This window comes from Conger conger, chromosome 19 (genome assembly GCF_963514075.1).
Source record: "Conger conger chromosome 19, fConCon1.1, whole genome shotgun sequence".
Taxonomy (NCBI): Eukaryota; Metazoa; Chordata; class Actinopteri; order Anguilliformes; family Congridae; genus Conger; species Conger conger.
The window spans coordinates 21,851,779-21,866,665 of record NC_083778.1 but is presented as its reverse complement, the minus strand read 5'-3'; the positions used below and the strand labels follow the sequence as shown (position 1 = coordinate 21,866,665).

The window sequence follows — 14,887 nt, the reverse complement described above, 5'->3', positions numbered from 1 at the left end:
CGATCCTTGTCTAACCCCTGTGTGTATGATCCTTGTTCTGGATGTGATGCTTTGACTTATGGTAGAACCTATGCACTTGTAAGTCGCTTTGGATTAAAAGCGTCAGCCAAATGACAAAAATGTAAAAAATGTAAATGGCTTCACAGTGACTGGCTCCACGTGCCTCTGTGAGAGTTTGGGAAACACCATCTCAGACTACAATGTCCAATCAGCGCTGCAGAAAATGTCATGTGAGCAGCGACACACAGGAACACAGGTACGTACGGATGGAGTGCAGGAAGGCACAGCTGGGACAGTCCTCCTTTCCTCTCTTCCCTCCATCACAGGATAAAGAGAAATGGATGAAGAGAGAGAAAAACAGCCAAGGACAAGAGAACACAGAGAAACCATTTTCCCAAACTAAGCACTTATACAAAAAAAAAAAGGCCAGAAGTTATCAGTAGCACATATTTGACATTTTATTCACATGTTCCAGAAGACACGAGAACCACAGTGGATCCTCTCCAATCTGCAGAGGATTACAGGCGATATTCAGCTCTACTGTCCGCACAGAGACACACACACGGACCGAGCAGCGTACGCAGGACTGTGACGTGGTTTAATAAAGCACTAGCATCTCTATCGGCTACATCCACTCACAGGTGGGTTTGTTTTTTTGTTTTTCTGAAAACTTATCATGACTCGGTCTGATCACATGCAATGCATACTAATATTCAAGAAAAATAACTGTGCAGTACAGCAGTTACAGATCAGTCAATCAGGGCTCGATGAGAATCTGAAAAACATGCCAAGATAACAGCACTTCACTGCAAGAGATCACCGACATCACACTAACCTGAAACATGACTACAGAGGAACAGACACGCAGGTAAAAAAAATAAAATCACAACTTGAAATCGCGGACCAATAAACACGTATACAGTACATTACACTTGTGAATTTCTTAAATCTCCAAATCAATCCTCTCCAATTGGCCAATGAAAGAAAATCTTTTTTATTTCTGTGGAGAAAAACAGCAATGCTCATGAATGAAATGGCAAGTCGCCAGAACCTCAATATGCATGCACTATTTTTACAAACATACATACGCCAGTCCATTTAGGGGCAGCCTAGCCACACCTTCACACAGCATCACCATCATTAGATTTGGGGTTTTAGAGGTTAACGTGAGGGTACAAAAATAAACATTTATCACAACTCCTATAGTCAGAGGTGGAGTTATTGCCTGTTTGAGCTGGGATTTACTCCTGCGTCGAATGCCCCTGGAGAAATGTGGTCTGATCACTCAGCCATATTCTCCCTGACAGAGCTACACATTTACAAACATGTTTCCAGCCTCATGTTTATATTTCATATTCCTTCCAAAAATTTGGTAAAAGGCATTTTTCAATGTATCATGATGCTACTTCGTGTGTTACTCTAGGCCAGAGGTGTCAAACTCCAGTCCCGGAGGGCCGCAGTGTCTGCTGGTTTTTGGTGTATTTCAGCACGAGAGATACATTTCAAAGTCTTTTATTGGCTAAAGAGTCCACACACGTGGTTCTCAAGGTCTTAACTGGCTGCTGATTGAAAGGAAACTACAAATCCCAGCAGGCACTGCGGCCCTCCAGGACTGGAGTATGACACCCCTGCTCTAGGCCAATGGCCTTCACTTCCTGGTCCTGGAGAGCCGCAGGGCGTGCTGGCTTTCGTTGTTCCTCAGCACTTAATTGATGAATTAAAGCAGTTCATTACACAGTTAACTCTCCTGACCTGGTTTCTTGGATCTAAACTGGTTGCAGATATTAAGCTGAAAGCCAGCAAACACTGCGGCTCTCTCCAGGGCCAGGAAGGAAGATCGCTGCTCAGACATATCTTCACTGGCTAGTATGTTAATAACAATAATAATAAGAAGGAAATATATTGAGTCGAGAGTGTCATATATTCGTGATATGTTTAAAAATAGAAATAAAAAGATAATAAATTCATTGTATAATAAATAATTGCAGTCACTTCATTTGGAAGATTTGTTCCCAAACTCAGGCCAAGATTCCAGACTATTTACAATTCAGCTTAATTCCTAATTGATTTGAGATTTTCGCAGACCACAATGAAGCATCAAACCACCACTGCAAAGTTTCTCTGGAGAAGAAGCAAAACACCTGCAATTGTTTGCTGGTTAAAATTACACCAAGAGTACACGAGGATCTCAATTTACAAAAATAGAGGATTCTAAAGTTTGCTACTACTGTAGGTGTACAGAGAACAATCCCATATTGAGCTTTTCATTTTGAGAAAAATAATGAAAACCGTTATCATCACAGAGAGGCTGGCAGGGACGGCACCCTTCTCTCTGACATCATCAGGCTGGAATGTGGGCCCCACAGAATCAAACTGCAGTCACAAGGATTTATTTCACGATTTCATAATGACGACAATAATCAGGAATTTCATGCGTGCGGGTCTGTAGTGAGAAGACATGCCCAGCGCACGGGGAGTGTCAGTGTGCAGACACACGTGAGGGTCTCAGGCGATTTGACCGACACGTGCACCTTTCTGTGACTGAACAGAGCATGCTCGAGGACGGAGAGTAAAGGTCAGGTTCAGATACCTGCAGCTGGAGTCAGTCTGTTCGTAAAACAAACTTCACACGACACAGAAAAGAAAAGAAACATGCTCTGTGATGCCAAGAGTAAAACTGAAGCGAGTGATTCGTTCTCAGAAAGCCCTGCGTTTGTGCCCTGAACGCCACACAGATCTGTCTGAAGCTCCATCCTGCTGCATCAGAAACACCGTCAGCCTTCTGCATGACGCTGCGTAAGCACTCAGTAAAGGAATAAATAAATGTACAGAGCCCAGCTGTGCGTCATGTGTCAAACACAGCCAGGCAGACCCCACTGTCAGACTACCCCGTCGCCATGGGAGCCAGAACCCTCATGGTAACTACAAAGTTCCGCTGTCGTCGCCATGGGCAACAGGTGGAGAATTCCGTGTGCCGATGCAGAACAGAACAGAACAGACTGGTTCTGCAGACTGCAGGCAGTCACTGTCCCAATCCAACTTCAGGCCAAGCCAAGCTCTGATCACACAGACTTTTGTCTTTATTTGTTTTTGGGGTTTTTTACCCAGAATGCTTCAGGTTACCTCCTTGTTGAACCACGTGAACAAGAGCCTGGTGTACCATCGCTAGTTCCTGCTTCCTGCGTTCCACTTCCTGTGGGATGTTCGATGAGGGTCTCCTCTATGGAGTGGTGGGCGGGCTGTGCTACAGAGGCAGGGAGGGGTCAGGGCCATTGGAGCGGGGGGGTGATGTCACTGTTCGGGCGCACTCAGGACAGAGCTCGGGACAGAGTGGGGACAATCAGCACAATGGCTGCTGCCACGGCAACAACCAGCACAGGGTTCCAGTCTCCTTTACTGACCTGAGGACAGCAGAGAGCAGGGGTCAAAGGTCAGGCACCATGTGACTCAAACACAGGGACACACTCAGACAGCACACACACAGACACACAGACACACAGGCCGGCACGCACACACACACACAAGCATATGCAGGCATGCACGCACACACATATATAGACGCGTACGCAGGCATGCACACACACACACACACACACACAGATGCATACGCAGGCACACACACACACACACACACAGAGCTCTGTGCAGTGTGTAATCCACTCCTGATAGCAGAGGGATTTGGGATATGTGCAACGCCCGCAGGATCTGGGTGTGCTAGTGGATGTCATGGTGATGTAATCCTGGAGGACACCCAGAGAAAATATCTGCTGACAGCTTCCTTCACACACACGCACAAAAACACACACACACACACACACACACACACAGACTTACACACACACACACACAGACTTACACACACACACACGCACAAAAACACACACACACACACAGACTTACACACGCACAAAAAAACACACACACGCACACAGACTGACACACACACACACACACACACACACAGACACAAAAAACACACACACAGACACAAAAACACACACACAAGTGTACACACACAGAAAAACACACACACACACACACACACACTTACTCACACACACAGAAATGTCCGCACACACATGCACACACATGCACACGTACATACACACACACTCAGCATAAAGAGGGCTCCACACTGCACCAGGCCTGGGCCCACTGGAGACCTTTAGCAGGGCACTGGCAGGGATCCCTGCTCACTGCCAGGTGCCACTTGTGTCCCTGCAGTGGTGGTATTGCACCCTCCATTCCGGCTCAAACAGCCATCTTCACAGGTCCCAGAGTCCCAGGATGAGCCACACACAGCAAGCACCACACAACCACAAAGACCAAGATCTTTTTGGGCCACTGTGCATGTGGAACACTCAAAGGTGCCTCTGAAGCCAGGCATGTTCTTCGGCCTCCAAGCGTCCAGTCGTGTGTGTGTGCGTCGTACGGTCATCGCTTGCGTCTTGAACGATACAGCGGTTTCCAGCGCTGTTGTGGAGGACGATCTCCTGAAGTCTCGCCCATGTTACACATTATTCAAATGACTCCCCAGCGTCTGGGCACCATTTTAATAAACGTTTCTTACTCTCTCATTTGGGTGCCAAGGCTTTAGATTAAGAGCCAAGAAGAAATGTAGAACTCATTCATCAAGTGATTACACGCTAACTATGGCATCACTGTGAATGCATCACATCACACACTCTTAACAAGACAGCAGGATGGCGGCTCAGTGACCTCACACCCTAATCTCAAGTCCATGCCTGACTGGCCTTTCACCTGGTCTTTACTTAATACTCCTGTCCTTCGAGGAGTGAGTTCCTGTCCTACAGGGAGTGAGGTCCTGTCCTACAGGAGTGAGGTCCTGTCCTTCGAGGAGTGAGTTCTTGCCCTTCAGGGAGTGAGTTCCTGTCCTACGGGAGTAAGCTCCTGTCCAACAGGAGTGAGTTCCTGTCCTATGGGGAGTGAGTTCCTGTCCTATGGGGAGTGAGTTCCTGTCCTACGGGGAGTGAGTTTCTGTCCTTCAGGAGGATAAAGGAAGCGACTCGTACCTGGTCCCGCCTAGGATGATAGCTCCGCGCACCAGCACCATATCAAGGCCACTATTACAATCATTCCTACAGAGGGGACGGAGAGAACAGGGGACTCAGACAGAGGAGTGCAGGTCTGAGGAGAGACAAGGGATGGAGAGAGGAGGAGGAGGTAAAGATGAGAGAAATAAAAAAAGCAGAGAGAGTGAATGAAAGAAAAAAAAGATACAATTACATATGGGAAGGTAGATACACACAGAAATAGGGTAAAATAAGTAAATAAAATATGATTGGGTCGGGCAGGTAAATGCATGGCATGGGAGGTAGATGGACTGATTCATGATAAACGGATAGATAAGAAATTTAAAAATTTAAAAACCCATCAAATTGTCTGAGAATTTGATCTTATACAACATGGAAACATAAGGAAGAATACTGTAGTGAGATACGTGTAAAAATATAAATACCTATTATATATATTCAAATGAGTATATATAAGCATCTATGAATAAACATGAGCTGGGTGCCTCAGAATTAACCAATGAGAAGCCAGGCAAACAGAAAGACAGCAAGCAGGACAGCAACAGAGATCACTAAAGACAAGATGGAGGTTTCTGATATCCCAAGATGCACTGCTTCGTGTGTCCCAATACTGTAATATACATCCTCCTTTCCTCCACTTGACTCCTCCCCCCACACTTCATAGGAAGATGCATTTTTCAAGTGTTGGGACACAACCCTAATCTGCACGACTTCGCTTGCCATGTTCAGCACCTGAGCTCTGTGTGCATTTGCTCACTGTATATCCAACAATCAAAGTTCTTTCACTTGCCATATGCACCTATAGTAAATGCGGACTTCCTGTCATCACAGGAAGTCCCGCCCCCCGAGAGCGGGTAAGCCAATCAGCTTCATCTTGCCACTGAATAATCTCTGGCCACACTGAACAGGGATACTTTTCCAACAGACATGGCCTGGTAATTGCACGGGAGCGTATTAGTGTGTTGCTTCCTGTGGATTTAATGAGGTATTTGCCAGTTCGTTAGTTGGTAAATTGTTAGTAAATTGCTGCCAATAAACTTGACTTGGTTAAGATCCTGCTCCTCTAGAGAATCTGATGTGAACTCCCATTTCCAAGATTCCTCCCTTGTTTCTAAATCAATGACCAATATAATCTGCAGTGTGACTGTAGTTTATCTGCCATTACTTCACGCCCGGTGTCCTCAACATCCAAATGCAGGTACAGGTGACCAGACAGAGAGGAGCAGCTGGACGTGACACAGTCACACACACACACACACACACACACACACACACACACACACACACACACATACACACACACACACACACACACACACACACACTCACACTCACACAGGCACACACACACACACACACACACACACACACACACACACATACACACACACACACACACACACAGGCACACACACACACACTCACACAGGCACACACACACACACACGCACACACACACACACACACACACACACACACACTCACACAGGCATACACACACACACACACACACACACACACACACACAGCCCTGTAACACAGGCAGGACGAGGTTAGAGAAAGCTGCAGCTCCAGGCAAAGCGGCGGACGGACACGGCGGCGGAGATGGTTGACGCGGAGACGGCATGCTGTAACCGGGGGCGACGCACAGAGCCGGAGCAGAGCAGCTCATGCAGCGTGGAGCAGAAGCAGCGCTCCTGAGGAGCCCCAGAGACGTCAGAGTCACAGAGTCGCTCACAGGAATGCCACCGCACCGGTTCCACAGGACGAGCAGGCTGGAGGGCCCGGCCCCCACGCGCATGAGGAAGCTATCCCAGCATGCTCTAGGAGCCGCACACTCAACACTGCCAAGCAGCAGCTGATGTTTACATTATGGGATGGCCCGGGGCAGCTGCAAATCCATCAGGGATTATCATCACAGTGTCTGCTATCAGCTGACACCCGTACAGCAGGGCAGTACCCCTCCATCCCCCTGTCCAAGCCCCACCGAGCTCCTACCCCATATTACCCACAACCCCCTCTTCTCCTCCCTCCCTGACAGGGTTAGGCGTTGTTGATGCCTCCATCTCCCATGGCAACCTCTTCAGGTGCAGAGAGAGAACAACGCCCACCCCCCCCTGACCTCTGACCTCTGACCCCAGCAACCCCCCTCACCTGGGCCTTCCCCCCCATCAGCTGATCCAGCTCCTCCCTGCAGTGCTGCAGCTCCCTCTCCAGCTGCGCCCGCTCACCCCGGCTGGTGTCATACAGACACTGCATCTGCCCCAGCTCCACCTTCAGCCCCTCACACTGTGGAGAGAGAGAGAGAGAGGGGGAGAGAGAGGGGGGAGGGAGGGAGAGAGGGAGACAGAGAGAGGGCAGTTCATTATTTAAATCTCCAACAGATGCTAAATAATGTCCACAGCTTTTTTTTTTTCAGAACAGTTTGGAACAGAAACTGAAGTGACTTTCTTAAGTGTCACCGAGCCTCCTCATGTCTCTCACAATCCTTGTACAAACATTCCAGGGTTACTTCTTAACTTATTAAGAGTGAAACGGAGAGAGGGGGGAGGAGATGGAGAAAGAGTGAGAGAGGGGGGAGGAGATGGAGACAGACAGAGTGAAAGAGAGTTCTGCTTGGGCAATCCTACACCTCAGTGAGATAAAGGCAGTAACGTCAGTCAGAATGCGCATGGTGGGGAGAGGAGCCGCACCGCGCTCTGGACCTGCAGGGCCCGGGCCTCCGCCTGACTCAGCTGCTCTCTCAGGGCGGAGATCTGGCCCGGCCGGCCCTCCAGTGAGAGGTTCTTCTGGATGGAGGCGTCCACCTGGCGGCCGCCGGGCCTGGGCGTGGCCACGCTGATGTAGCTGTCCGTCTCCGTAGCTCCGCCCCCCACGTCCTCGCTCTCCGCCATTTTGTCCTCCGTCACCGCCAGGTACGCTTCACCTGAGCTGTGGGGGGGAACACACAGACCAGCTCACACACAGACACACAGACCGGCTCACACACAGACCAGCTCACACACAGACACACAGACCAGCTCACACACAGACACACAGACCGGCTCACACACAGACACACAGACCGGCTCACACACAGACACACAGACCGGCTCACAGACAGACAGGCTCACACACAGACACACAGACCAGCTCACACACAGACACACAGACCAGCTCACACACAGACACACAGACCGGCTCACACACAGACACACAGACCGGCTCACAGACACACAGACCGGCTCACAGACAGACAGGCTCACACACAGACACACAGACCGGCTCACACACAGACACACAGACCGGCTCACAGACAGACAGGCCCACAGACAGACAGACAGACAGGCTCACAGACAGATCAACAGACAAACAGGCTCACAGACCAACAGACAGACAGACAGGCTCACAGACAGATAGACAGACAGACAGGCTGACAGACAGATAGATAGACAGACAGACAGGCTGACAGACAGATGAACGGTTGGACAGACGGACAGACGGACAGACAGGCGGACAGCTCTGCCACTCACCCCGCCCTCTGCAGCTGCAGCTGCTGCAGTCGCTCTGACAGCTTCCTGTTCCCCTCCTTCAGGGCCTGGCACTCCTCCCGCAGAACACCACACTCCCCCTCCAGCACACCCACGTCACCTGACCCAGAGAGAGACATGACCCCTGTCACATGACCCAGAGAGACATGACCCCTGTCACATGACCCAGAGAGACATGACCCCTGTCACATGACCCAGAGAGACATGACCCCTGTCACATGACCCAGAGAGACATGACCCCTGTCACATGTCCAAGAGAGACATGACCCCTGTCACATGACCCAGAGAGAGACAAGACCCTGTCACATGACCCAGAGAAAGACATGACCCCGTCACGTGACCCAGAGAGACATGACCCCTGTCACATGACCCAGAGAGAGACATGACCCGTGTCACATGACCCAGAGAGACATGACCCCCATCACATGACCCAGAGAGTGACATGAGCCCTGTCACATGACCCAGAGAGAGACATGACCCGGGACACACAGGAGAGAGAGACAAACCGATGTCACCTGACCCAGGAGACACATTTGTGTGTGTTTGCATGTGTGTGTGTGTGTGTGTGTGTGTGTGTGTGTGAAAGACTGCACCAAAAATAAGGTGTTCTCCAACACATGAAACACAGCCAGGCCATGTGAGTAGAGTGAACCGCAGGGCTATTTTCACACACAACCCTTCCTGTGGAGCCATGCCATCTATTCAGCATTAATCCTGTCTCTACCCCCCACCCCACCCGCCACTCCCCAAACCCCTCGCCAAACCCATAACCCCGCCGGCATCCTGAACACACCGCACCGATCTCCCTGCCAGCAGCACAGTGAGCACTCAGCAAGGGTACAAACAGAACCGTGTTCCTGTAAACACCCTGACAGGGGCACTGTGTCTCAACCAGAAGATCTCTCTGTCCCATGGATCCTGTATCTGAGCCATAACCTCTCTCTGTCCTATAAGACCCTGCATCTAAACCATAACCTCTCTCTGTCCCATAGGATCCTGTATCTAAACCATAACCTCTCTCTGTCCTATAAGATCCTGTATCTGAGCCATAAGATGCTACAAACATAATCTCACAAACCAACACAGCACTGCATTATGTTTCTGCAGAGGATGCTGTATGACTGTGTTCATCACTCCAAGGGTGAGAACAGTCGCACACAGTCACATGTGCTGAGGGCAGCTGTCCCAGCTGGCCAAGCCAAGCCCATCTTCCTTATCTCCAGCGCATCACAGTTACAATCCTCTTTGAAAACATGCTTTTCTAGTTTTTTTGTCTGTTTTTCTGAGATAATTTACTGCTGGTGGAGGGAATTTTTTAGCAGTTTACATATGAGCTTTGAACCTCGACCGAAATCAGTCATGAAGAACCATTAGCATAGCTCTGCAATTCAACTAAATCACAAAGGTTAACGGGCGGTAAATCTCTTAACCAATCAACACAAACACTGAATGAAAGCGCGAGAACATGAGACAGAGGAAGGGACTGCTCTGCAGAGATGTGTGTGTCATGGAGCCATGAGGAGGGTGTGTGTGTGTGTGTGTGTGTGTGCGTGTGCATGCGTGTGTGTGTGTGTGTGTGTATGTGTGTGTGGATGTGTGTGGATGTGTGTGTGTGTGTGTGTGTGAGTGTGTGTGTGCGCATGTGTGTGCGTGTGTGTGTGTGTGTGTGTGTATAGGGCCAGTATTAGTGCCAGCACAGGCCGGTATAGAGCGGGTATAGGGATGGTGTAAATGTCAGTACAGACCGCTACACGCTGGTATAGAGCTGGTATAGATGACAGGCCGGTACAGGCCAGTATAGGGATGGTGTAAATGTCAGTACAGACCGCTACACGCTGGTATAGAGCTGGTATAGATGACAGGCCGGTACAGGCCGGTATAGGGATGGTGTAAATGTCACGCCGGTATAGGGGCAGGCGGTATAGATGACAGGCCGGTTCGGGGGCAGGCGGTATAGACGACAGGCCGGTACAGGCCGGTATAGGGGCAGGTGGTATAGATGACAGGACGGTACAGGCCGGTATAGGGGAAGGTGGTATAGATGACAGGACGGTACAGGCCGGTATAGGGGCAGGTGGTATAGATGACAGGACGGTACAGGCCGGTATAGGGGAAGGTGGTATAGATGACAGGACGGTACAGGCCGGTATAGGGGCAGGTGGTATAGATGACAGGACGGTACAGGCCGGTATAGGGGCAGGTGGTATAGATGACAGGACGGTACAGGCCGGTATAGGGGCAGGTGGTATAAACGACAGGCCGGTACAGGCCGGTACAGGGGCAGGCGGTATAGATGACAGGACGGTATAGGGGCAGGTGGTATAGATGACAGGACGGTACAGGCCGGTTCGGGGGCAGGTGGTATAGATGACAGGCCGGTACAGGCCGGTATAGGGGCAGGTGGTGTAGATGACAGGCCGGTTCGGGGGCAGGCGGTATAGATGACAGGCCGGTACAGGCCGGTATAGGGGCAGGCGGTATAGATGACAGGCCGGTACAGGCCGGTACAGGGGCAGGTGGTATAGATGACAGGACGGTACAGGCCGGTATAGGGGAAGGTGGTATAGATGACAGGACGGTACAGGCCGGTATAGGGGCAGGCGGTATAGATGACAGGCCGGTACAGGCCGGTACAGGGGCAGGTGGTATAGACGACAGGCCGGTTCGGGGCTCACCCTCCTGCTCCTGGGCGCGGCCCGGGCTCTTCATGGCGATCTCGGCGCGCAGGGAGGTGAGCTCCAGCTCGTACTCCTGTGTGGTGGAGCGCAGACGCTGCAGCTCAGCACGCACCCGGCACAGCTCCTCCTGCAGGAGCGCGATGTCGTTCTCCCGCTCGCCTGCCGCCTCCTCGGCCGCCTGCTGCAGCTCCAGCACCTCCTCCTGCACCTCCCGCAGCTCCTGCTGCGCCTCCCACAGCTCGCTCTCCTTCTCCTCCTGCAGGCTCAGCACCTCCTCCTGCACCGCACGCAGCTGGGCTGCAAGATCACAATCCACCTTTCCCTCAATTATTATTATTATTATTTTTTTTTTTTTTTTTGATTTTTCCCTTTTTCTCCCAATTTAGTAGCCGATTGTACCCTCCTCTAATCCAATTGGAGTTAGTGTTAGATACACCGTCCACACCCCGCCCCCTGGCGGGCCGAGGAACAGCGACACGCCTTCTTCTCATCTCTCTAATCATGTCCGTGGTTCCCAGGCACTTATTGTACGGCGATAAGCTAACCCGCCAGGACCCTCCCTCTGGACCGGCGAGCCAATTTATGCTGCTCCACATGAGCCAGCCAAACTCGGCTTTTGGCAGGACCGGGAATCGACCCCCGGTCCCCGGTGTGCCACTGCAGCGACTGCCACCGCGGCCCCCCTTTTCCTCCAAATCACATCACTGTGTCCTGGTCTCAGTGCCACAGAGCCAATCACATCACTGTGTCCTGGTCTCAGTGCCACAGAGCCAATCACATCACTGTGTCCTGGTCTCAGTGCCACAGAGCCAATCACATCACTGTGTCCTGGTCTCAGTGCCACAGAGCCAATCACATCACTGTGTCCTGGTCTCAGTGCCACAGAGCCAATCACATCACTGTGTCCTGGTCTCAGTGCCACAGAGCCAATCACATCACTGTGTCCTGGTCTCAGTGCCACAGAGCCAATCACATCACTGTGTCCTGGTCTCAGTGCCACAGAGCCAATCACATCACTGTGTCCTGGTCTCAGTGCCACAGAGCCAATCACATCACTGTGTCCTGGTCTCAGTGCCACAGAGCCAATCACATCACTGTGTCCTGGTCTTAGTGCCACAGAGCCAATCACATCACTGTGTCACTTTCTTCGCGGCGGGTATCCAATCCCGTGGCTGTTCTCTGACATCACGCTGTGACCCTGGTGCTATCTGTCCTCACACGCTCAGCGCCCCCCTCCCAGCCTCACATTCATTAAAGCAGCTGTGTGAGGAGATTAACTCACAAGACAAACGACCCAATTTATTACCCCCCTGCCCCAAACCCACCACCTCCACCAGACCCAGTGCACCAGGGGTCAGCCATGGCCTCTTAATCTAGGAGAGGGACACTCTGTCACTTCCTCATCTCTCTCTCGCTCTCTCTCTCCCTCTCCCTCTCTCCCCCCCGCTCTCTCTCTCTCCCTCCCTCTCTCCCCCCGCTCTCTCTCTCTCCCTCTCCCTCTCTCCCTCTCTCGCTCCCTCTCTCTCCCCCCGCCCTCTCTCTCCCTCTCCCTCTCTCCCTCTCTCTCCCCCCCGCCTCTCTCTCTCCCCGCTCTCTTTCCCTCTCTCTCTCTCCCCCCACTCTCTCTCGCTCCCTCTCTCCCTCTCCCCCCCGCCTCTCTCTCCCCCCCGCCTCTCTCTCTCTCCCCGCTCTCTCTCCATCTCTCTCTCTCTCCCCCCACTCTCTCTCTCTCTCCCTCTCTCCCCCCCGCCTCTCTCTCCCCCCACTCTCTCTCTCTCCCTCGCTCTCTCCACTCTAACATCTCTCCGTCTCTCACATTTAAGACACCGAGACTTATTCACCTCAAACTGACTTTCACAAAGCCCGTGGTGTCCACAGCGGAGAGGATATTAACACTATTCATTCCATTAGGATTTTAAACTATTTTAATGTGACGGAGAGCAAACTACCGTCGATCAAAACCATTTCGGCACAACCTGCGCGATTATTTCTCCAGTGACAGGACACGGTATATGTATTTAAAGAAGACTGAAGGCAGTTTTTTGGCAGGGGTTCTCTCTCAGATACAGCGCAGCTCTGGAGGAGAGCGCGCCTTCCAGTTAATCTGCAGTCCGTCACACCTCAGCAGGGCGGGACAGTAATATCATATCTGCGTGTATCATATCTGCGTTTCATTAGTTTAATATGTCACAGCGGGGGCACAGGAGCGATATAATAGGACACACAGCGGCTATCAGAGACGAGCTATAAACGGTGGGCAGTCGCCATGGTTTCTCTCCGATATTAATAGTGCCGTACAGCCGTGGCCCAGGAGGAATTTAAACAGCGCATAATGACCACGGTTCAGCGCGTGTAAACGAGAGAGGAGCATTTAAGGTTTAATGGCGACATAAATGTCATAAAGAAGCCATGGTTTATTGAAGACATGAGTGTTGCGCAGTAGTTATAGATATTATAGACAGCGTATTAAACGCACTCGCGGTTCAGGACGGCGATTAGTTATGGTTCAGTGCTGTGGAGATATGAATGCAGTGCAGCAGTTATAAATATAGAGGGTGCATTATGTATTATACGCAGTTGGAGTTCAGGACAGATATAAATGGATGGGGATCGGTTAAGGTTCAGTGCTGCAGAGATATAGATGTAGTGCAGTAGTTACAGATATAGATGGTGTATGGGGTTGGGGTTGGTGTTGGCTCAGTGCTGATATATACAGGCTATGTACACTGCAGTGGTGTGATATACAGGCTATGTACACTGCAGTGCTGTGATATACAGGCTATGTACACTGCAGTGGTGTGATATACAGGCTATGTACGCTGCAGTGGTGTGATATACAGGATGTGTACACTGCAGTGGTGTGATATACAGGATGTGTACACTGCAGTGCTGTGATATACAGGCTATGTACACTGCAGTGGTGTGATATACAGGATGTGTACACTGCAGTGCTGTGATATACAGGATGTGTACACTGCAGTGGTGTGATATACAGGCTATGTACACTGCAGTGCTGTGATATACAGAATGTGTACACTGCAGTGCTGTGACATACAGGATGTGTACACTGCAGTGCTGTGATATACAGGATGTGTACACTGCAGTGCTGTGATATACAGGATGTGTACACTGCAGTGCTGTGATATACAGGATGTGTACACTGCAGTGGTGTGATATACAGAATGTGTACACTGCAGTGCTGTGATATACAGGATGTGTACACTGCAGTGCTGTGATATACAGGATGTGTACACTGCAGTGCTGTGATATACAGGATGTGTACACTGCAGTGGTGTGATATACAGGCTATGTACACTGCAGTGCTGTGATATACAGAATGTGTACACTGCTGTGCTGTGACATACAGGATGTGTACACTGCAGTGCTGTGATATACAGGATGTGTACACTGCAGTGCTGTGATATACAGGATGTGTACACTGCAGTGCTGTGATATACAGGATGTGTACACTGCAGTGGTGTGATATACAGAATGTGTACACTGCAGTGCTGTGATATACAGGATGTGTACACTGCAGTGCTGTGATATACAGGATGTGTACACTGCAGTGGGTGTGATATACAGGATGTGTACACTGCAGTATTGGGGATGTTGAGATACTCTA

At 50.6% G+C, this 14,887-nt stretch overlaps 1 protein-coding gene across 3 annotated transcripts in view; it reads right to left on the bottom strand.

Annotated features, from left to right (window-relative positions):
* Positions 1-433: 433 nt before the first annotated feature.
* Positions 434-14,887, bottom strand: part of LOC133119154 (TRAF3-interacting JNK-activating modulator-like) — a 16,475-nt gene continuing 2,021 nt past the window's right edge. The window contains exons 3-8 of one of the 3 annotated variants that reach the window (XM_061229599.1): positions 11,260-11,559; positions 8,567-8,684; positions 7,748-7,985; positions 7,209-7,343; positions 5,034-5,148; positions 3,291-3,401 (exon numbers count right to left, since the gene is read on the bottom strand). In XM_061229599.1, coding sequence (XP_061085583.1) covers positions 5,044-5,148; positions 7,209-7,343; positions 7,748-7,985; positions 8,567-8,684; positions 11,260-11,293 — 630 coding nt within the window. In that variant the 5' untranslated portion in view covers positions 11,294-11,559 and the 3' untranslated portion in view covers positions 3,291-3,401; positions 5,034-5,043. Of the gene's footprint in view, positions 3,402-5,033; positions 5,149-7,208; positions 7,344-7,747; positions 7,986-8,566; positions 8,685-11,259; positions 11,560-14,887 lie in introns of all 3 variants that reach the window. The other 2 variants (XR_009706493.1, XM_061229600.1) reach the window with 2 other exon arrangements.